The 22810-nt window shown below is 50.1% G+C and overlaps 2 protein-coding genes and 2 long non-coding RNA genes across 15 annotated transcripts in view; 1 reads left to right on the top strand and 3 right to left on the bottom strand.

Moving 5' to 3' along the window:
- The window catches only part of LOC144333195 (uncharacterized), an 8429-nt gene extending 7417 nt beyond the window's left edge, over window positions 1-1012 (bottom strand). The window contains exon 1 of the long non-coding RNA XR_013401660.1: window positions 35-1012. This is a non-coding gene — a long non-coding RNA (uncharacterized LOC144333195). The remainder of the gene's footprint in view (window positions 1-34) is intronic.
- The window catches only part of RILPL2 (Rab interacting lysosomal protein like 2), a 25876-nt gene extending 16685 nt beyond the window's left edge, over window positions 1-9191 (top strand). Inside the window, exons 4-5 of one of the 5 annotated variants that reach the window (XR_013400576.1) lie at window positions 586-843; window positions 3404-4235. Coding sequence is in view for 2 of the 5 variants with exons in the window: in NM_001260833.1 (NP_001247762.1) it covers window positions 3704-3734 (31 nt within the window). In the remaining 3 variants the exon portion in view is untranslated. Of the gene's footprint in view, window positions 1-578; window positions 844-3403; window positions 4240-8893 lie in introns of those variants that run through there. The other 4 variants (XR_013400577.1, XR_013400575.1, NM_001260833.1 and 1 more) reach the window with 4 other exon arrangements.
- KMT5A (lysine methyltransferase 5A) overlaps window positions 9160-22810 on the bottom strand; it is a 26868-nt gene continuing 13217 nt past the window's right edge. For all 8 annotated transcript variants that reach the window (XM_028830088.2, XM_028830091.2, XM_077955633.1 and 5 more), the window contains 4 exons: window positions 21973-22060; window positions 15676-15735; window positions 14228-14418; window positions 9160-11021 (listed from right to left, as the gene is read on the bottom strand). In XM_028830088.2, the coding sequence (XP_028685921.1) occupies window positions 10811-11021; window positions 14228-14418; window positions 15676-15735; window positions 21973-22060 (550 nt within the window). In that variant the 3' untranslated portion in view covers window positions 9160-10810. The remainder of the gene's footprint in view (window positions 11022-14227; window positions 14419-15675; window positions 15736-21972; window positions 22061-22810) is intronic.
- On the bottom strand, window positions 17536-20747 carry LOC144333201 (uncharacterized). The gene is made up of 3 exons (XR_013401666.1): window positions 20450-20747; window positions 18399-19905; window positions 17536-17982 (listed from the first exon to the last, which is right to left on the bottom strand). It is a non-coding gene; the product is annotated as an uncharacterized LOC144333201 (long non-coding RNA).

The raw sequence follows: 22810 nt of genomic DNA, 5'->3' as shown, positions 1-22810 counted from the left end.
AGGGGGAGGTTGAGGTGAGCCAAGATGGTGCCACTGCACTCCAGTCTGAGCGACAGTGAGACCCTGTCTCAAAAAAAAAAAAAAAAAAAAGATTCACCATAGCTCCCACTTAGTGAGCATTTCTATGTGCCAGACACTGAGCTGAGTAAACATCTACTCAGGAGGTCCGTTTTACAGATGGGCAAACTGAGAGAGAAGATCAGTGACTTGCAAAGGTTACACAGCGGGTTGGTGGTGGTGAAACTCAGACCTGAAGCCGCATCTATTTACCTCCTAAGTTCATTCGCCCTTAACCTTGGGCTACATGGAATCTTCAGCAGGAAAAACCCCTTTCCAGAATGTTTCCTGCTGCACACAGTGATGCCCGGGAAATGGAATCAAGAGTCAAACTCGGCCGGGCGCGGTGGCTCACGCCTGTAAACCTAGCACTTCGGGAGGCTGAGGTGGGAGGATCCCCTGAGGTCAGGAGTTCGAGACCAGCCTGGCCAACATGGTGAAGCCCTGTCTCTACTAAAAATGCAAAAATTAGCCAGGCCTGGTGGCAGATGCCTGTAATCCCAGCTACTCGGGAGGCTGAGGCGGGAGAATCGCCTCAGCCCAGGAGGCAGAGGTTGCAATTGAACTGAGATTGCACCACTGCACTCCAGCCTAGGCAACAAAACAAGACTCTCAAAAAAATAAAAATAGGCTGGGCACGGTGGCTTACACCTGTAATCCCAACACTTTGGGAGGCCAAGGCAGGTGGATCACCAGGTCAAGAGATCGAGACCATCCTGGCCAACATGGTGAAACCCCATCTCTACTAAAAATACAAAAATTAGCTGGGTGTGGTGGCACATGCCTGTAGTCCCAGTTACTTGGTAGGCTGAGGCAGGAGAATCGCTTGAACCTGGGAGGCAGAGGTTGCAGTGGGCCGAGATTGCACCACTGCACTCCAGCCTGGGCAACAGAGCGAGACTCTGTCTCAAAAAAATAAATAAATAGATAAAAATAAATAAATAAAAATACAAAATTAGCCAGGTGTGGTGGTGGCCTCTGTAGTAATTCCAGCTACTCAGAAGGCTGAAGTAGAATAATCACTTGAACCTGGGAGGAGGAGGTTGCAGTGAGTTGAGATCTCACCCCCGCACTCCAGCCTGGGTGATAGAGCAAGACTCCATTTCAAAAAAAAAAAAGAAAAGAAAAAGGGGAGTCAATGTCGTCTTGCTAACCAGAATAGAACAGGAGCAACAGGCAGTTTCAGCCTGGCTGTGGGGAATGCCCGAGGACCTCTCCCTGTCCCACTTGGGACCACTCCTCTTGAATGAGCCCATGTCCCAGCATTGGAACATGCTATGCACTTTCCTCTGAATACTTCCCTCATGTCTGTGCACCGGGGTTGATCCCATAGTTCTTCAGATGCTGCCTCTTATACCAAGAGTGAGGTGCCTGTGTAAAATTCAGATTCTCAGAAATCAAGTAATTCCAGCACTTTGGGAGGCCAAGGTGGGTGGATCACCTGAGGTCAGGAGTTCGAGACCAGCCTGGCCAACATGGAGAAACCCCGTCTCAAATAAAAATACAAAATTAACCAGGCGTGGTGGCGGGCGTCTGTAATCCCAGCTCCTCAGGAGGCTGAGGCAGGAGAATTGCTTGAACCCCGGTAGGCGGAGGTTGCGGTGGGCCGAGATCTTGCCATTACACTTGAGCCTGGGCAACCAGAGTGAAACTCTGTCTTAAAAAAAAAAAAAAAAGGCCGGGCGCGGTGGCTCAAGCCTGTAATCCCAGCACTTTGGGAGGCCGAGACGGGCGAATCACGAGTTCAGGAGATCGAGACCATCCTGGCTAACACGGTGAAACCCCGTCTCTACTAAAATACAAAAAAAATTAGCCGGGCGAGGTGGCGGGCGCCTGTACTCCCAGCTACTCGGGAGGCTGAGGCAGGAGAATGGCGTGAACCCGGGAGGCGGGGCTTGCAGTGAGCTGAGATCCGGCCACTGCACTCCAGCCTGGGCAACAGAGCCAGACTCCGTCTCAAAAAAAAAAAAAAAAAAAAAAAAAAAAGTTTTCAGAACAGAAGACCATGGTGACTGGAACAGGGAAGAGAATGAAGGCAAGATTGGAGAGGTGGGAGGGGCTGGGTCACCCAGGGCCACCTGGATTCTGGTGCTGACTGTGGGTTTTATTCTAGGTGCATTGGGAAGAGACATTGGATGGTTTTAAGCTGGAGAGTAACATGACAGTATTTACATATAAAAAGCTCACTCTGATTGCCTTGTGGAGAAGGGTTGGGAGACAGGGTCAAAGCAAGGCCAAGGTGGGTGTTTCTCTTTTCTTTCTTTTTTTTTTTTTTTTTTTGAGATGGGGTCTCACTCTGTCACCCAGGCTGGAGTGTGGTGGCTCGATCTCAGCTCACTGCAACCTCCGCCTCCCAGGTTCAAGTGATCCTCCCACCTCAGCTTCCCGAGTAGCTGGGACCACAGGTGTTCACCACCACGCCCAGCTAATTTTTGTATTTTTGGTAAAGATGGGGTTTCTCCATGTTTCTCAGGCTGGTCTGGAACTCCTGAGCTCAAGCGATCCGCCTGCCTCAGCCTCCCAAAGCGCTAGGATTATGGGCATAAGTCACTGCACCCAGCTTAGTGGAAGTGTTTCTTCCACAAGGAAGGGTCTTCTGAGGTAAGATCATGAAAGAGCACCTCCACCCAGGTGTCAGACCTGAAGGTATTCATTTAGGACGTTCATTGGCTATCTCGTTGCAAATCAGGCTTCCAGAAGGCATAAACTGCTGGTTTCTTTCAGCGTCCTTCTACGGGAGCTTAGGACACCTAAGTGGAGTTTGAGCCTGATAGGGCAAAAGTGAAGTGTGTGTTCCGTGCATGAGCTAGCCTGAGGACATGTGGCTAGCGGCCAATGAACGTGAGGCCACCCTTTCAGGTTCAGATAAACTTAATGAGCTACTAGAATGAATGAGTGAATGAATGAATGAATGAGTGGTTTTTTTGTTTTGTTTTGTTTTTTTGAGACAGAGTCTCACTCTGTCGCCCAGGCTGGAGTGCAGTGGCGCGATCTCGGCTCACTGCAAGCTCCGCCTCCCGGGTTCACGCCATTCTCCCGCCTCAGCCTCCTGAGGCAGCTGGAACTACAGGTGCCCACCACCACGCCCGGCTAATTTTTTGTATTTTTAGTAGAGACGGGGTTTCACCGTGTGAGCCAGGATGGTCTCGATCTCCTGACCTTGTGATCTACCCGCCTCCCAAAGTGCTGGGATTATAGATGTGAGCCACCGCACCCGGTTTTTTTTTTTTTTTTTTTTTTTTTTTGAGATAGGGTCTTGCTGTGTTGCCCAGGCTGGAGTGCTGTGGCGCAATCTCGGCTCACTGCAACCTCTGCCTCCCGGGTTCATGCGGTTCTCCTGCCTCAGCCTCCTGAGTAGCTGGGATTACAGGTGTGCGCCACTGTGCCCGGCTAGTTATTTTTTTTTTTTTAGAGATGGGGGTCTCACTATGCTGCCCAGGCATGTCTCAGACTCCTGGGATCAAGTGATCCTCATCTCTTGCCTCAGGCTCCCAGAGTGATAGGATTACAGGCGTGAGCCACAACGCCTGGCCTAGACATATTTTTGAGTCAACAGTTGCAAGAGCTACTTAGAAACTTTACAGGGGGTTCTGCACCCCTTGCTTTGTACCTTCTGCTCGCCCTGACCCCTCTCTCTCCACACCAGGTTCTTTTTTCGATCGGGGAAACAGACCTAGATCTAAGGCCACAACTAAGGCTATGGCTCTGATTCTGGATGACAACCTTCCAAGATGCCTGGCAAAGCCACCTCTCTGTGCCACACAGACACACTGGGCCTGCGTATTCATTTCCCCTTCAAAGCAGACTGAGGAGGGAGGAGACAAGGTTCTCTTGGCATCACTTTCTCCCTGACTGCGGAACTAGACACCTTTGAAGATTTGGCCTGGGCCAGTGAAGCAGAAATCAAGAAAAACAGAAGGGATGTGTGGGGGTTGGGGCCCACTTCCTGCTCCTACGTCAACCCCCAGGGCCTCCTGCGTGCAGATGCATGTCCTATTCATCTGCTCCCAGGGATGACCCTGGCCTTCAATGTTTAGCAGAAAGGAGAAAAGAAAGCAGGAAAATGTGCTATGGATATTCCAGTGGTGACTTCACTGATATTTAGTGAATATTTGATTTAGCCAACATGCCTTTCTTTATGTGATTTTGTATTAAAGTAAAATGACTTTTATACTTTCTATAGCTTATCCAGAGTGGTCTCTTAGTTATGATGGTATACATGGTGGTGTATATGTGTATATGTCACATATATACATTTCATTGTATAATGAATCAATTGCATTCATTGAATCTAAGCAATAAACCATTATTTGGTGTCGCTATGAAGGGAAAGATTGCTGCAAACTAAAATGTTAAGAAGCTATTGATTTTAGGACTCATCGTGATTTCAGAGGTGTTAAGATGTGAACAAAATGCATTTAGGAATCAATGAAACAGAGAGTGGGTGTCTGCACTTTGCAAAGGAATTAATGAGGCTACCGCACCCATTCCGTGAGCCTGTCCTCTTAGTAAATAACAGTGGCTTACTCAGTGTGTTTCACCTGCTCTGTGGCTTATCTCGTTCGTTCCTTATAACCTGGGTAGATGGGAACCGGTACTGGTGCACCAGTTTATAAATTTTTTTTTTTTTTTTTTGAGATGGAGTCTCTCTCTGTTGCCCAAGCTGGAGTGCAGTGGCGTGATCTCAGCTCACTGCAAGCTCCACCTCCCGGGTTCACGCCATTCTCCTGCCTCAGCCTCCCAAATAGCTGGGACTACAGGCTCCTGCCACCACACCCGGCTAATTTTTTGTATTTTTTAGTAGAGACGGGGTTTCACCATGTTAGCCAGGATGGTCTCGATCTCCTGACCTCGTGATCCGCCCACCTCGGCCTCCCAAAGTGCTGGGATTACAGGCTTGAGCCACCGTTCCTGGCTTTTTTTTTGAGGCGGGGGACAGAGTCTTGCTCTATCGCCCAGGCTGGAGTGCAGTGGCACCATCTGGGTTCACTTCAACCTCTGCCTCCCAGATTCAAGCGATTCTCCTGCCTCAGCCTCCCAACTAGCTGGGACTACAGGCATGTGCCACCACACTGGGTTGATTTTTGTATTTTTAGTAGAGACGGGGTTTCACCATATTGATCAGTCTGGTCTCGAACTCCTGACCTCATGATCTGCCCACCTCGGCCTCCCAAAATGCTGGGATTACAGGCGTGAGCCACTACGTCCGGCCAGTTTATAGGTTTAGAAACAAACTCTGGCTGTTGAGCTAGGAAGCAGCTTGCACAGGAGGCAAATGCAGGCCTGTTTCCAAGGCCCGGGCTGGGAGCTGCCAAGCTCTATGGGTCCAGAGTCACTGGCAAGTCTTAATATTAATAATTTAATATTAATAATTTACTGTATACCTTGCTGCATCATTCTAAATACCTTTCTGATGCTGTCTCACATACCTTTGTGGGATGGGGATCACTATTGTCCTTGGGGTCCTCCCAAGGGGGTTAAGGCATAATGGGTGAAAAGACTTGTCCAAGGTCCTCAGCTAGAAAGTGGTAGAAGCGGGACTTCAGCCCAGATACAAAGTCCACACCCAGGCTTCAAGCACTCTGCCTTCCAGGAAGAGTTGGCAGTGTTTAAGAGTCTAGTCCAGAACACTGTTTCGACAGTATCGTTAGATCAGGGCTCCTGATCCCCAGAACCCCGTGTAACACTGCAACCCTGGCCAGGGATAGTGGTTCAAGCCTGTTATTCCAGCACTTTGGGAGGCCAAGGTGAGAGAATTGCTTGAGCCCAGGAGTTCGAGACCAGCCTGGGCAACATAGTAACACCCTGTCTTTACAAAAAAATAAAAAATTAGCCAGGCATGGTGGTGAGCACCTGTAGTCCCAGGTACTGGGGAGGCTGAGGCGGGAAGATGAATTGAGCCCGGGAGTTTAAGGCTGCAGTGAGTTATGATCACACCACTGCACTCCAGCCTGGGTGACAGAGTGAGAGACCCTGTCTCCAAATATATAAATGCTCCCCTGCCTCCCTGTGGGGATAGATAGGGTGGGAGAACCCACTCCGAAAGAAATGCTAGGTTAAGATGGCACGGGTGACTCTGGTACCCCAGGAGACTAAAAAAAGTTATGGTGAGAAATGCTTGGAGTGCAACTCTTGGTAAAATCTGATGCTGGCAGGTGGGCATTCTGGAAAATAAGTCCTGGAGGGTGATTCTCCCAGAGACGGGCCTAGCTTGACCACAGATAACAGAGTTGTGACGTCAGTTGAGCTCTGGCGGTTCTCACACTGCAGGATTCCAACTACAAACCTAGCCTGGGGAGGAACAGGCTTAGAAGTAGGTTTTCGCTGGGTGCAGTGGCTCACGCGTGTAATCCTAGCACTTTGGGAGGCTGAGGTGGGTGGATCACAAGGTCAGGAATTCAAGACCAGCCTGGCCAAGATGGTGAAACCCCGTCTCTACTAAAAATACAAAAATTAGCTATTCGGGAGGCTAAGGCAGGAGAATTGCTTGAACCTGGACGGCAGAGGTTGCAGTGAACTGAGATCACACCACTGCACTCCAGCCTGGGCAACAGAGTGAGACTCCATCTCAAAAAAAAAAAAAAAAAAAAAGAAGTAGATTTTCAAGCCAAGCCTCAGAAAGCACAGGAAGTAGTTGCTGTAGCAATCATCTTTTATTTTATTTACTTATTTGAGACGGAGTCTCGCTCTGTCGCCCAGGCTGGAGTGCAGTGGCACGGTATCAGCTCCTGACCTCATGATCCGCCTGCCTCGCCCTCCCAAAGTGGTGGGATTACAGGCGTGAGCCACTGTGCCCTGCCAGCAGTCATCTATTACAATGAACAAGTAAGACCGGGCGCAGTGGCTCACATCTGTAATCCTAGCACTTTGGGAGGTGGGCAGATCACGAGGTCAGGAGACCAGGCTGGCCAACATGGTGAAACCTCATCACTACTAAAAGTACAAAAATTAGCTGAGTGTGGTGGTGCACACCTGTAATCCTAGCTACTCAGGAGGCTGAGGCAGGAGAATTGCTTGAACCCGGGAGGTGGAGGTTTCAGTGAGCTGAGATTGTGCCTCTGCACTCCAGCCTGGGCAACAGACAGACCAAGACTCCATCTCAAACAAAAAAAAGAAAAAAAAGAACAAATAGGTCAGGCACAGGGGCTCACACATGCCTGTAATCACAGCCCTGTGGGAAGGTGAGACGTGAGAATCACTTGAGGCCAGGAGTTTGAGACTAGCTTGGGCAACATAATGAGACCCTATCTCTACAAAAAATAAAATGAACAAATAAATATAGCAACTACATATCAGAACTTGGAGGCACTTATTAGCTATTAGTCCTGAGCACTTGTAAACACTGAATAGAAGCTAGCCAAATTTTTAATTCTAATAATAGCTAATACTGATTACTGAAGATTGTCTATGTGCAAGGCACTGTTCCAAGTGCTTTTTTGTATTAACTCATTAAATCCTCACAATCACCCCGTACAAGTATTATTAATAGTATTTATTTATTTATTTATTGAGATGCAGTCTCGCTCTGTCACCCAGGCTGGAGTGCAGTGGCGCAATCTTGGCTCACTTCAAGCTCCACCTCCTCGGTTCATGCCATTCTCCTGCCTCAGCCTCCCGAGTAGCTGGGACTACAGGCACCCGCCACTACGCCTGGCTAATTTTTTTTTTTTGTATTTTTAGTAGAGATGGGGTTTCACTGTGTTAGCCAGGATGGTCTCGATCTCCTGACCTCATGATCCGCCCACCTCAGCCTCCCAAAGTCCTGGGATTACAGGCATGAGCCACCGCGCCTGGCCCCATACAAGTATTATTACCATCTCCATGTTACAGGGAGGGAAACTGATGCACAAGGAGACTACGTACCTGCCCGAGTTACACAGCAGTGGATTGGAAGCGGACGTTCTGTTCCAGCGGCCACATGCCCCCTCCAAGGTGAGGCTATAATACTGATGCCTGAATCTTTGGGGGAGAAGGCAAGTCAAGTGGGCAGAGATTATCCCTATTTGACAGACAAGTTTCAGAGAGGGGAACTGACTTGACCAATGTCACACAGCTGACAAACACTTAAAACTGATGCTGGAACTGTATCTCTTGTATCTAAACCAAGGGCTCTACTCACCGTTCCAATCTGCCACCAGTGCCCAAGCATGGAGGGGACAGGGATCTGGGCTGGTAATAGGGACTTCTAACACAAGACAGGTGCAGTGATGATTCAGAGCGTCCTGAGAATCATCAAGTCTAGTAAATTATAAGTCACAATGACAATTACATCAGCTAAAATTTATGATGCTTACTATGTGCCAGGCACTGTTCTAAGGCTCAAAATGCATTAACTTTTAAGCTGGGCGTAGTTGTTCATGCCTGTAATCCCAGCATTTTGGGAGGCCAAGGCAGGTGGATCACTTAAGGTCAGGAGTTTGAGACCAGCCTGGCCAACATGGTGAAACCGACTCTACTGTGGCCGGGTACAGTGGCTCACGCCTGTAATCCTAGCAGTTTGGGAGGCCAAGGCGGGCAGATCACTTGAGGTCAGAAGTTCGAAACCAGCCTGGTCAACATGGTGAAAGACCATCTCTACTAAAAATACAAAAAAATTAGCTGGGTATGGTGGCAGGCACCTATAATCCCAGCTACTTGGGAGGCTGAGGCAGAATCACTTGAACCTGGGAGGTGAAGGTTGCAGTGAGCCCAGATCGTGCCACTGCATTCCAGCCTGGGCGACAGTGAAATTCCATCTCAAAAAAAGAGAAAAGGCTGGGTGTGGTGGCGCATGCCTGTAATCCCAGATATTCAGGTGGCCGAGGCACGAGAATCGCTTGAACCCAGGAGGTTGCAGTGAGCTGAGATTGCCCCACTGAACTCCAGCCTAGGTAACAGAGTGAGGCTGTCTCCAAAAAAAAAAGCATTACCTTTTAATCTTCACATACCCTATGGTCCCCAGTATACAGATGAGGAAACCAAAGAACTCAAGAGTTCTAGAAAACATGCTCAAAATCACATCAGTACGCTTTTCTGGTTCCCCAGGAGGACGCTTACCAAAGCTTAGACTCATGTTGGTGTGACACAGTCAAATTGTAAAAACAGAAAGACACACAGGTGGCCTTGCCTGGCAATAAATATTTTAATTTTTGTTTCATTTTTATGATGACAAATAATTTTCAAGTTTATTTCCTTGTTTAAATACAAAGCTAAACCACAAATAGGTATAATCGACATTGTGTCTCACATTTACACTCCTGTCGGATCCTCTTCCAATTTGCTGACCACTGACCAGGCTGGCGGGGATGGGAGGGAAGACTTTCTTAGGTAGCACCGTCGTGAGGCCCGAGGTGGGGTTGGGGGGAATCAAAGACTAGGACGGGCTCTCATCCCTGTCTCCATTCACATTTACCTGGGACCAAGGTGGGCAGGAGACACCAGGTCATGGCTCCTGAGCCCTGGCCCCCTGGACTGAAGGGACAGAGAGTGAGAATCAGTTCTGTGAAGGACGGGAGGAGGCAGCCACCTACTCCTCCTGCCTTCACAGTTAAGGTGAAAACCTTAGCCCTATCTGTGATTCCTGGGGGCCGCCGGGCCCTGCATGCTCCCCTGCACACCTGGGTGCCTTTCTGAGGCTGGCAGCAGTGGCTGGGGTCGGGGTCCTGGGCTCCTAGGCTCACACCTCAGCTCACAGTTGCGTCCTTGCAGGAGGATGCCGGGTGTCTGACAAACACAAGGCCTCGACAGCAGGTCTGGAACCTTCAACCCCAGCAGGATGAGGGGAAATGGGGGTGGATGTTAGGTAAGTAATTTCTGGTCCCACTACAAAACTTTATTTTTGATTAGAGTACCATTCTCAATCTCCTACAAAAAGCAAAAAAAAGCAAAAGAAAAAGAAAAAAAAAAGCAGCCACTTCACTCACTTCAAGACCTATATACATGTAAGTTGTTTTCTGTGGTTTTTTTTTTTAATTTTTATTTTTTTAATTTTTATTATTTTTTTTAAAATAAATTCAGTGTTCACATTTCTATAAAGAATTCACCCAGTTTCAGGAGACCCTGCCCCCGCAGGGCAGGTAAGCAACACTCTCCCTGCCCACATCTAGTTCGATTTCGCGCCCTGATGCTTCAAGGTGCCCAGAAAAGCGGCAGCTTGTGGAAGAGGAAATCTATGCCCGGCCCAGGCTCGGGGCCCAGGGCTCAGTAAGCTTTCGAGAAAGCAGAGGGGAAGACTAGTTTACTGCAAAACCTTTTTAAAAAATATTCATACACTTCAGTGAGTGCCTGTCGAGGCGTTAGGAGAACAAGAGCTTGGAAACATCCCGTCCAGGCCACTGGGAGGCAGCGTCTTCCTCACACCCCGTCCCTGGATGTCAGGGGTGCAGGGGGAAGGTCCCGGCTCTTCCACTGGAGAAAGGAGACTCACCTGGCTTCCTAGTTCATGTTTGACTCTTTCCTCTAAAACCTGTGCTGAGTCTTTGACTGCATGCACGGGAAGCACAAACGTTCGGCTTGTATGCAAAAAAAGTACAAAAACAACTAGAATATAAAAGTTTTGGTAATATAAGGCCATCTGTTCAAGTCCACCTTGGAAACCTGTAACAGATATTTAAATACTACAGTGAAAAGGCATCTTAATATACTTTTTAAAAACATCTGAAGTAATCCGCTAAGATTAAGTAAGTGTGTAAAAAAAAAAAATTCAATTCCCTTTGAGGGCACTTTGTCCTTTGCAGAAGGGAAGGTGGGGCGGGGAGGGTGTGGGGTCAGCCGGTTAATGCTTCAGCCACGGGTGAGCTTCAATGGAAGCCTTGCTGCGGTCCCCATAGTCATACAGGAGCTCCTCCCCAGCCGCAATGTCTCGGGAGGCGATGAGGATGAGGTGAGGTACGCCGTCAATGTCGTGCAGTTTGGTTTGGCAGTTCCCACATTTGCTATGATTGATCAGTCTTCCTAGGCGATTTGTCTCTCTAGTTGCATCCACGCTGGAGGGGAGGGAGGGCCAGAGAGGATTAAATTGATAAGGAGGCTTTTTAACCCGGAGAGAGTCACACTTGTGCTCAGCTCTGGCGGGATGCTGATTTAAAGCCACGTGTTTTGGAAAGATTCAATTCATAAAGCTATTTTCTTTTTCCTTTTTAGAGGGGGTCTCGCTGTGTCACCCAGGCTGGAGAGCAGCGGCGCGATCACGGCTCACTGCAGCCTCCTCCACTTCCCAGGCTCAAGTCATCTTCCTACCTCAGCCTCCCCAGTATCTTTGACCACAGGTACATGCCACAACATCAGGCTAATTTTTAGTTGTTTTTGTAGAGACAAGGTCTCCCTACATTGCCCAGCTGGTCTCCAACTCCTGGGCTCAAGTGATCCTCTGGCCTTGGCCTCCTGAGTTTTTGAGATTACAAGCATGAGCCACCAGGTCTGTTTTTTTGAGAGGGAGTCTCGTCACTCTGCCGCCCAGGCTGGAGGGCAGTGGCGTGATCTCGGCTCACTGCAACCTCTGCCTCCCAGGTTCAAGCGTTTCTCCTGCCTCAGCCTCCCAAGTAGCTGGGACTACAGGCACGCACCACCACACCCAGCTAATTTTTGTATTTTTAGTAGAGACGAGGTTTCTTTTTTTTTTTGAGACAGAGTCTCTCTCTATCGCCCAGGCTGGAGTGCAGTGGCATGATCTTGGCTCACTGCAACCTCCACCTCCCAGCTTCAAGAGATTCTCCTGTCAAGAGATTCTCCTGTCTCATCCTCCCGAGTAGCTAGGACTATAGGTGCACACCAATATGCCCAGCTAATTTTTGTATTTTTAGCAGAAACAGTTTCACCATGTTGGTCAGGCTGGTCTTGAACTCCTGACCTCAGGTAATCTGCCCGCCTTGGCCTCCCAAAGTGGTGGGACAACAGGTGTGAGGCACCACACACGGCCAGAATTTTTTTTTAAATGTATTTTTTGAGACAGAGTCTCACTCTGTCACCCAGGCTAGAGTGCAGTGGGGCGATCACGGCTCATTGTAACCTCAACCTCCTAGGCTCAAGTGATCATCGTACCTCAGCCTCCTGAGTTGCTAGGACTACAGGTGTTCACCACCAAAGCTGGCTAATTTTTAAAAATTTCTAAAATTTTTGTAGAGGCAGGATATATCCCTATGTTGCCCAAGTCTCAAACTCCTGGGTTCTATCAATCTTTCCTGCCTCAGCCTCCAAAAGTATTGGGATTACAGGCATCAGCCACTGCACCTGTACCAATTCACAAGGCTATTTTTTTTTTTTCCTGAGACAGAGTCTTGCTCTGTCACCTAAGGTGGAGTGCAGTGGCGTGATCTCAGCTCATCGCAACCTCTGCCTCCCGGGTTAAGGCAATTCTCCTGCCTCAGCCTCCTGAGTCACTGGTATTAGAAGCGTGCGCCACCACGCCAGGCTAATTTTTTTGTATTTTTAGTAGAGACGGAGTTTCGCCATGTGGGTCTCAAACTCCTGACCTCATGATGCATCCACCTCAGCCACCCAAAGGGCTGGGATTACAGGCATGAGCACCCACGCCTGGCCCACAAAGCTATTTTTGAGAGCCTGCACAGGACCTGGGTGGGGGGATGGGGTGGGACCCAAAGGGCTCTTTATGGAGGCACAGGAGGAAATGGTAGAGTTTCCCAAAACAAATACATGGATTAAAAAAATCAACCCTGCCAGGTGTGGTGGCTCGCGCCTGTAATCCCAGCACTTTGGGAGGCTGAGGCAGGTGGATTACCTGAGGTCTGGATTTCGAAACCAGCCTGGCCAGCATGGTGAAATCCTGTCTGTGCTAAAAATACAAAATTAGCTGGGCGTGGTGGTGCTTGCCTGTAATCCCAGTTACTCGAGAGGCTGAGGCAGGAGAATCGCTTGAACTTGGGAAGTGGAGGTTGCAGTGAGCGAAGATCGCGCCACTGCACTCCAGCCTGGATAACAAGAGTGAAACTCCATCTCAAAAAAAAAAAAAAAAAAAAAAAAATCAACTCCGCTGGTCATAGCCAGGAAAAAGCAATTAGTGATTTCCAGAGCTGCTCTGGCCAAATGCCCTGAAGGAGAGCCAGGTGAGCTGCTTAACAGGTTTTCATGTGACTAGTCCACTTCTCCCCTTTGTTGGATGAGATAACATCCAGGACAGCTCCAATTCCAAAGATTAAAAATGGGAAGCTGGGGGCCAGGCACGGTGGCTCATGCCTGTGATCCCAGCACTTTGGGAGACTAAGGCGGGTGGATCACAAGGTTGAGAGATCGAGACTATTCTGGCTAACACAGTGAAACTCTATCTCTACTAAAAATACAAAAAGTTAGCCGGGCATGGTGGCATGTGTGTGTAGTCCCAAGCTACTCAAGAGGCTGAGGCAGGAGAATCACTTGAACTGGGGAGGCAGAGGTTGCAGTGAGCCAAGATTGTGCCACTGCACTCCAGCCTGGGCGACAGAGTGAGACTCCGTCTCGAGGGAAGCAGGGTCCAGGCGCAGTGGCTCACACCTGTAATGCCAGCACTTTGGGAGGCTGACGCGGGCGGACCATCTGAGGTCAGACCAGCCTGGCCAACATAATGAAACCCCGTCTCTACTAAAAAAAATACAAAAACTAGCTGGGCGTGGTGACACATACCTGTAATCCCAGCTCTGTGGGAGGCTGAGGCAGAAGAATCCCTTGAACCCGGGAGGAGGAGGTTGCAGTGAGCCAAGATTGTGCCACTGCACTCCAGCCTGGGCGACAGATTGAGACTCAAAAAAAAAAAAAAAAAAAAAGAGAGAAGCAGGGGATAGCTGCATCACAGCTTTGAAAAAAGGCAATAACAGGCCAGGCACAGTGGTTCACGCCTGTAATCCTAGCACTTTGGAAGACCAAGGCAGGTGGATCGTCTGAGGTCGTTCAAGACCAGCTTGGCCAATGTGGCAAAAGTCCATCTCTACTAAAAATGCAAAAAAAAAAAAAAAATTAGCCGGGCTACTCCAGAGGCTGAGGCAGGAGAATTCCTTGAGACCAAGAGGAGGTTGCAGTGAGCTGAGATCACACCACTGCACTCCAGGCTAGGCAACAGAGCAAGACTCTGTCTCAAAAAAAAAAGTCAACAAGAACAAAACCAGAAGACTGGCCACCAAACAGAATCAGGAGTTCCTGGCCCTTTGGCCTTTCCTCATTGCCCAGAGGATAGAAAAGCCACTCAAAGCAACAGTGGACTCACCAATAGGTTTTGCTCAGATACTGAAAATAGTACATGTAACAGCCCGTGGAAGGGTCCTGTGCGTACAGAGCCTCCCGTTTCTTGGCATCGGTGATCTCGATGAGGTCCCCGTGGTATTCCACCACAAAGTCACCTCGGGAGAACTGCTTGGTGGCAATCACACCCCTGCCTTTGCCATCGATGAGGTCAATCTGTCAGGAAGTGATAAGAGTGTGTGTTGGTTCATAATAGCAATGGATGCCACTGTCCACAGCAGGTCTCCGGGGAGCTGGGGGCTTACCCCAATCTTTAACAGCTGTACTGAGCTATGCTATAAAATTCACTTGCTTTACATGTACAGGTTGATGGGTTTTATGAAGTGTATACACCTGTGCAACCGTCACTACAGGCCAGCTCTCGAACATTTCCCTCACTCCACAAACGTGATTCCTTGGTGCTCATCTGCAAAGCAGTTATATCAGAGCTTGTGAGAGATCTGCTAGGTGGAGACTGCCCCATTTTGTAGATGAGGAAACTGAGGCTTAAAGAGGCACAGCCACGTGTCTGAGGCCACACAGTTAGGCAGTGACACAGCTCAAATCCACACACTTGGTTTCTCTGTCTAGGGGCTGTGCGCTATGCCTTCTTAGGCGAACAGCAGGCCCAGTGGTCTGGGTCTCTGCCTCGTTCCACAATTTCTCTCCTGTGTCTCCTCACTCTATTCTACATGGAGTTGGATGGGGTTGCTCTTAGGGGCCCAGGACTTAAGCTGGAATCTCCCCTAGGTGGTGGGTGGAAGTGGAAGCTTTCTGAGCCCTGAGCCCTAGTCTAGGCCCATCTGAGCCTCCCTGTTGAGAGTTCTCCTCTTGCCCAAACTCAGTATGTTTGAAATACAGTAAGAGAAAAGCACATTTCTTGGGCATTTTCATTATCTAGGAAAACAGAGTTTAAAAAATGTATTAGTTTCTCCTTTTAAAAGTTTTCCTGGGCATCAGCTACATATTGTATAATCCCATTTATATGAAGTATACAGAAGATCAATTCCACTGAGACAGAAAGCAGCTGAGTGGCTGTCAGGGGCTGGGCAGGGGACAGGCGGGGATGGTGGGCAGTGCTAAGTAATGGGTAAGGGTTTCCGTTTGGGAGGATGAAAAAATTCTGAAATTAGACAGGGATGATGGTTGTATTGCATTGTGAATGTACAAAAAGTCACTGAATTTTTTAACCACAATTTCTAAGAAAAGTTTCCCCTGGATAACATTTATATACAAAGTCCATTTATGTTTCCTTCATAAGACATTTCCTTAACAAGTTTTAGTATTTGGCTCTTTGACAACCTAAGAGAGTCTGCCTGGTCACCATGGTCATTAGAGGGTTAAAGCCACACGGTGGCCACTCTCAGCCACGGGACCAGGGAAGGTGAGCTCTTCCAGCTCCAGCTACGATGCGGCAAGCAAGCAGCCCCTTACCTTCATCCCTTCTTCCTTCCCACTCTCAATCAATTCATCTATTCTTTTCCTTTCTTCAGACTGGGTGGAGAGAAAGAAAAGCAGCATCAGTATCCTCTCCCAGGCCCGTCGTGGGTAGCTTCATGGTCTTGAGCCCTGACTGCCCCAGGCCATGCCCACAGGGCCACAGTCGGCCTCATTTGGCATCACTGGGGATGACGGGTCCCCACTGATGGCAAAGCTCCCAAGTATCCCTCCTTTTCTCATCACCCATCTGTTGTGGAAGATCTGTCACCGAGGTTCAACTGGATCAGAAGGGAAACAGTAAGGACCCAAGAACAGAATGGGGCTTGTAGATATGTTCTGTTGCCCATGCAGCATGTTAAAAAATGTCCAACTTGCCCACACCTGAAAATCAGGCCTCTGACTTCATAGAAAATCAGGTACAGTGAGCCAGGTGTGGTGGCTCACGCCTGTAATCTCAACACTTTGGGAGGCCAAGGCAGGTGGATCGTAAGGTCAGGAGTTCGAGACCAGCCTGGCAAATATGGTAAAACCCTGTCTCTATTAAAGATATAAAAATTAGCCAGGTGTGGTGGCAGGAGCCTGTAGTCCCAGTTACTAGGGAGGCTGAGGCAAGAGAATCACTTGAACCTGGGAGGCAGAGGTTGCAGTGAGCTGAGATTGTGCCACTGCACTCCAGGCCAGGTGACAGAGCAAGACTCCGTCTCAAAAAAAAAAAAAGAAAAAAGAAAATCGGGTACAGCAGATCAGAGGCTGTGCCCTTTGGATGGGACACACGTGGTCCACATCCCTCTGGTCTGATGGCGCGTACTGCTATCAAAATGTTTAGGATCTCTGAGGTTCACCTGTATGGAGGCCACCACCATGGATGGGAAGAGGGCCTCCAATCCCGAGGGTCAACACAGCCCTGAACAGAGAACAGGAAGGGGGCACCCCGGGATCCACCTCTCCTCTAAGGCCACCCCTCCTGCACCTACCTCCATCCCTATCCCTGGGTTCTACTGCTCTGCCATTGCACAGATACTATGGAGCAAAAGCGAACCAAATGAAGACAGACCAGAAGCTCCAAACCAGTGTGGCTCACCCCAAACCAGCATGTCTTGCTGGCACAGACTTTCACCAAACCAGATGGCACATGTCAGGAGCCTGACACCAACTGCTGAGCTCAACCCATTCCCCCTACACAGAGGCCCAAACCAGCTTGCAGCTTTTCCAGGCACTCAGTCCACACCTGCAACGTGCCAGGCCCTGCAGTCTGTGCTGGGAACAATTGTGAATGAGTAACCTCAAGGACAGTCCCAAATCCTGCCACCTCCTCTCCATCTCCATTCCCACTGCGGCCCTGCGGCCCAGCCACGGCCCCGCCCCCTCGCTAGTCACCAGGCTTCCACTCTGACCCCAGAGAACACTCAGTTCTCCACAGGGCAGCCAGAGGGGTCTTTTAAAATGTAAATGAGGCCAGGTGCATGGCTCTCTCCTATAATCCTAACACATCAGGAGGACCAGGAGGAAGGATCGCTTAAGGACAGGAGTTAGAGACCAGCCTAAGCAACAGATCCAGACCCTGTCCCTACAAAAAATAAATAAGCTGGGTGTGGAGGCACACACCTTTGGTCCCAGCTACTCTAGAGGCTGAAGAAGGAGGATTGCTGGAGCCCAGGAGGCTGAGGCTGCAGTGAGCCATGATTGCGCCACTGCGCTCCAGCCTGGGCAACAGAGTGAGACCCTGTCTTAAAAAAACAGAAAACGTGACCAGGATGGTGGCTCACGTCTGCTATCCCAGCACTTTGGGAGGCTGAGGTGGGTGGATCACTTGAGGTTAGGAGTTTGAGACCAGCCTGGCCAACGTGGAGAAACCCCGTCTCTACCAAAAACACAAAAATTAGTTGGGCATGGTGGTGCGTGCCTGTAATCCCAGCTACTCCGGAGGCTGAGGCAGGAGAATCGTTTGAACCCAGGAGGTGGAGTTTGCAGTAGGCCAAGATCGCACTACTGCACTCCAGCCTGGGAGACAGAGCAAGACTCCATCTCAAAAAGAAAGAAACAAACAAAAACCAAAAAACCTTCCCATAAACTTACTTAATAGTAACATACCTAACAAAACCTCACATATCAATATTAACCTTTCACATAAATGGACTAAATTTTCCACTTAAAACATATGGAAGATAATGGTCAAGAAGGTTAAAAAAAAAAAAAAAAGATACACCTCTGTAATCCCAGCACTTTGAGAGGCCGAGCAGGCGGATCACGAAGTCAGGAGATCGAGACCATCCTGACTAACACGGTGAAACCCTGTTTCTACTAAAAATACAAAAAATTGGCCAGGCATGGTGGGGGAAGCCTGGAGTCCCAGCTCTCCTCCTGTGGCCACGCCATTCTCCTGCCTCAGCCTCCCGAGTAGCTGGGACCACAGGCGCCCACCACCATGCCCAGCTAATTTTTTGTATTTTTAGTAGAAATGGGGTTTCACCGTGTTAGCCAGGATGGTCTCCATCTCCTGACCTCATGATCCGCCCACCTCAGCCTCCCAAAGCGCTGGGATTACAGGTGTGAGCCCCCATGCCTGGCCTTTTTAATTATCTTTTAAGATGGGGTCTCACGGCTGGGCTCAGTGGCTCACGCCTATAATCCCAGCACTTTGGGAGGCTGAGGTGGGTGGATCACAAGGTCAGGCGTTTGAGACCAGCCTGGCCAACATAGTGAAACATCATCTCTACTGAAAATACAAAAAATTAGCTGGGCATGGTGGTGCGCGCCTGTAATCCCAGGTACTTGGGAGACTGAGGCAGGAGAATCATTTGAACCTGGGAGGTGGAGGTTGCAGTGAGCCGAGATCGCGCCATTGCACTCCAGGCCAGGTGACAATGTGAAACTCTGTCTCAAAAACAAACAAACCAACCAAAAAAGATGGGGTCTCACGATGTTGCCCAGGTTGGTGCTGAACTCCTGCTTTCAAGTAATCCTCCCTCCTCAGCCTCCCAAGTAGCTGGTGTCTTTTTTGTTGTTAATTACTCCCCATTTGAAAATAAGCCCCATGAGTCCCAGGGGCTGGTCTAGTTTACTGTGGAATCTCCTGGTCTAGAACAGTGCACACAGCAGGCCCTCAAAGCAACACCACCGCCATCACACACCCCACCGCCTTGCTGCGTGACCCATTCATTACAACCGTGCAGCGAGGGCTGAGCAGTACCGGGGCCCATGGAAACGGGAGTGATCAGAGAAAGACCGCAGTAGTGGAATGGGGGTTTTTCTGCTGGGACCGAACACGGCAGGTAGGAGATGCGCAGAGGGAAGCTGGGACCAGGCCAGATGCCCCAGCACAAAGCCAGGGAGGCTGAGTCTCCCAAAGGCCTGGAGTTTGGGGCCTGCAAACAACCAGCCCTGGGCTTCCTAAAGGGAATTCTGGCAGGAGCCCACAGATGGGCCTAGAGGCAGATGGAGTGGGAGCAATACAAGGTCGGAACTAGGGCTGGTGAGGAGCACCCGTGACAAGGAAGGAGGGGACCTTTCCGAGTGGAATCAGCAGGCTGCTTGCTTGCACATCTGGCCCTGGGGTCAAGCTGGGCATGAGGAAGCCCAGGCACTGCCAAGAGGCATGGTCCCTGCCCTGCTGCTGGCTGCCACCCCACCCGCAGCCAGGCTGGCCAGCCAAGGGGCCCCAGCAGTGAAGCACTCGGCAGGTAGGGCATCTCTCCAAGGCCCACCTTGTGTCCAAACCCAGCAGCCCTGATCCCACCCGGTTGCCCAGGACCCACGCCCTGGCGCTAGGCCCGCCCTGGCTGCTGTCTTCAGCCTCAGTGGAAGTATACAAGAGGCTCTGAACTGCAGTTTCGCCCCAGACCATCTGGCCAACAACAGGCTCTATTATGCCCCACCCTCCTGGACTCACAGCCTGGGCCCAACATGGCAGTCAGGTCAGGACTGACCCCACCCTTCAGATGAGCCCCAGCTATCCCGTTCTTGAGCTTTATCTGTGCAGTCAGAAAATACTCCACCCTAACCAGCTCCAGCCACGTCATCCCGGCCAGCTACGGCCTCCCTGCCCTGGCCAGCAACAGCTTGCATGGCTGCACTCAGCAGAGCCAACACAAACAGTCGGGGGCACAGCACGGCTCCTGGTCTAGGAACAGGGCAAGCTTTCTTGTGTTTGCAGACCGTGCTTTAGGGAAGCAAGTGCGTCCTTTCCTTCTGCTCATCTGCTGCAAGATTTAGCAGACCTGCATCCTGTCCCATTGCAGCCTTCACTCTGCCCAGCACAAACTCTTGCTTCTTATTAAAAAGGCCAACTCAGCTCCCCCCACCCTAAAGTCCACAGCAGCCCTTGATGGGCGCTCAGTAGAGGCCCTCTGTGTGGGAACGCCACAGCTCCAACCCTGGCTGGGAGGTGTCTGGGATTCTGTGGCCTGGCACCACCTCACCCTTTGCAGTGTTGTCCTTTTTTTTTTTTTTTTTTAAAAGACGGAACCTCGCTCAGCCACCCAGGCTGGAGTGCAGTGGCGTGATCTCGGCTCACTGCAACCACCGTCTTCAGGGTTCAAGTGATTCTCCTGTCTCAGCCTCCCAAGTAGCTGGGATTACAGGCACCCGCCATCACGCCAGGCTAATTTTTGTATTTTAGTAGAGACAGGGTTTCACCATGTTGGCCAGGCTGGTCTCGAACTCCTGACTTCAGGTGATCCACCCACCTGGGCCTCCCAAAGTGCTAGGATTACAGGCATGAGCCACCATGCCTGGCCCAGTGCAGTCTTTAAGAGAGACTTAGCAGGACAGGCGTCGTGGCTCACGTTTGTGATCCCAGCACTTTGGGAGGCTCAGGTGGGCAGATCACCCTACGTCGGGAGTTCGAGACCAGCCTGACCAACATGGACAAATCCGGTCTCTACTAAAAGAAAAAAAATACAAAATTAGCCAGGTGTGGCGGCAAACACCTGTAGTCCCAGCTACTCAGGAGGCTGAGACAGGAGAATCGCTTGAACCCAACAGGTGGAGCTTGTGGTGAGTCGAGATCATGCCACTGCACTCCAGCCTGGGCAACAAGAGCAAAACACCATCTCAAAAAAAAAAAAGTGACCTAGCACAGTCTCCCACTGCCGCAAATGTTTTAAACAGCTCATTCTCGGCTGAAAGACATTGCCTTTTTCAGGCAATAAAACCAAAGCTGCTCTCTGTGGGGAAGAAAATTGACTTTTTTTTTTTTTTTTTAATGAAGCTTCATCAATTAAAAGAAAAAGAGAAAGAATACTAGACCACTGTGTATCTGAACACTTAACATCAAGAACACTGAAGGAGTCTGCATGAGGGTTGAAATGCTGAAACTGCCAAAGCCGGGGTCCCCACCTCTGTGTAGGATGCAATCTTGAGTGCCTCTCCCAACCTGGTGGTCACTGTGGGGGTGAAGGAGAGCGGAGGGGCAGCCCCAGGTGTCCCTGAGGGGGAAGAGCAGAGGGACCTGCCACGCCCTGGGTTTCCTTCACAGAAAAGCAATAACCACACCTCACTGCAGCAAATATTGACTGCCTGCTGCATAGCTCAGCCCTCTGCAAAAAGGCAGCAGAGGCCCGCACAGGCCAGCCGGCCTGCCAGCCGGTGCTGCTCACTGGTCTGCAGGCTCCTAGCATGGCAGTAGCATGGGAAAGACCAGACAGGAGTGACAACGCTGAGGAAGCAGTGGTGGCGATAGTAACAGTTAGCTGGCACTTACTGAGTGTCAAGCATGGTTCTGAAGGTTCCTCTTGCACCCGCACATTTACTGAATGCTCACCACAGTCCTAGCAGGTACTACGTTATTGTACCATTTTACAGACTGGAGAGCCAAGGCATGGACAGGGTAAGTGACTGGCCCGAGGCTACGCAACCAGCAAGTGGCTCCAAGCCACTGCTCTTTACCATCCTGGGCCACAACATGGAAACTTCCAGCAAACAGATAAGAAAAGCCTCTGAAAGAACAGGCAGGCTTTCCCACAGTCCCAGGCTCCCAATGGCTCTGCCAACAAGTCCTGGAAAATCCACCTTCACAGTTGCGCCAGGCTTTCCCTGCCACATGCCACAAGTCACAAGGTTCCTTCACACAAGTATCTTAACCAAGCCCTGCAGTGACCCTATCAGAAAGGCAGGACAAGCTTTGTGAGGATCCCCGATAGATCCAGGAGAAAACCAAGTCCAGAGGGCCAAGATACTTGCCTCAAGCTGATGAAAACAAAGCTCAGGACACACACACACACACACATGCCAAGCACTGCCCAGTGGGCCACCCTGCCCCTCCACGAACTGGAATTTAAAGCACGCAACTACCTGCAGCTCGGCTTTGCTCTTCCTGGAGCTCCTTCGGACAGGGTAGAAATCCGTAAGTTTGCGGTTCTGTTGCGTTTTTCCTTGAGCTCTGGGTAAGGGGAAGAGGAGAAAATAAATATCAGGACTGAAAACCTAGAGGCACACAGCTCCTTAGGAGAAGGCACACACCAAGGAGGCACACAGCTCCTTGGAGATGATGTCACTTAAACACCTTTGTCCACTGGAGCCTGTGGGTCACTCAGTTCACCTGCCCATGAGGGCCTCAGAGGAGTTTCAAAGACAGGCTGCTGGCTGGGCGCAGTGGCTCACGCCTGTAAGCCCAATGCTCTGGGAGGCTGAGGCGGGAGGATCACTTGAGCCCAGGAGTTCGAGACCAACCCAGGCAACACAGCAAAACCCCGTCTCTGAAAAAAGGAAAGAAATTAGCCAGGCATAGTGGTGCACACCTATGGTCCCAATTGCTCGGGAGGCTGAAGTAGGAGGATCACTTAGTCCCAAGAGATTGAGGCTGCAGTGAGTTACTGCACTCCAGCCTAGGTGATAGAATGAGACCACATCTCAAAAAACACAAGTCAGGTATGGTGGCTCACACCTGTAATCCCAGCACTTTGGGAGGCTGAGGCAGGCAAATCACGAGGTCAGGAGTTTGAGACCAGCCTGACCAACATGGTGAAACCCCGTCTCCAATAAAAATACAAAAATAAGCAGGGCGTGGTGGCACGCACCTGTAATCCCAGCTACTCAGGAGGCTGAGGCAGGAGAATTGCTTGAACACAGGAGGTGGAGTTTGCAGTGAGCCGAGATTGCACTACTGCACTCCAACCTGGGCGACAGAGAC

This window comes from Macaca mulatta, chromosome 11 (genome assembly GCF_049350105.2).
Source record: "Macaca mulatta isolate MMU2019108-1 chromosome 11, T2T-MMU8v2.0, whole genome shotgun sequence".
NCBI classification, from domain to species: domain Eukaryota; kingdom Metazoa; phylum Chordata; class Mammalia; order Primates; family Cercopithecidae; genus Macaca; species Macaca mulatta.
This window is presented reverse-complemented; position numbering and strand designations above follow the sequence as displayed.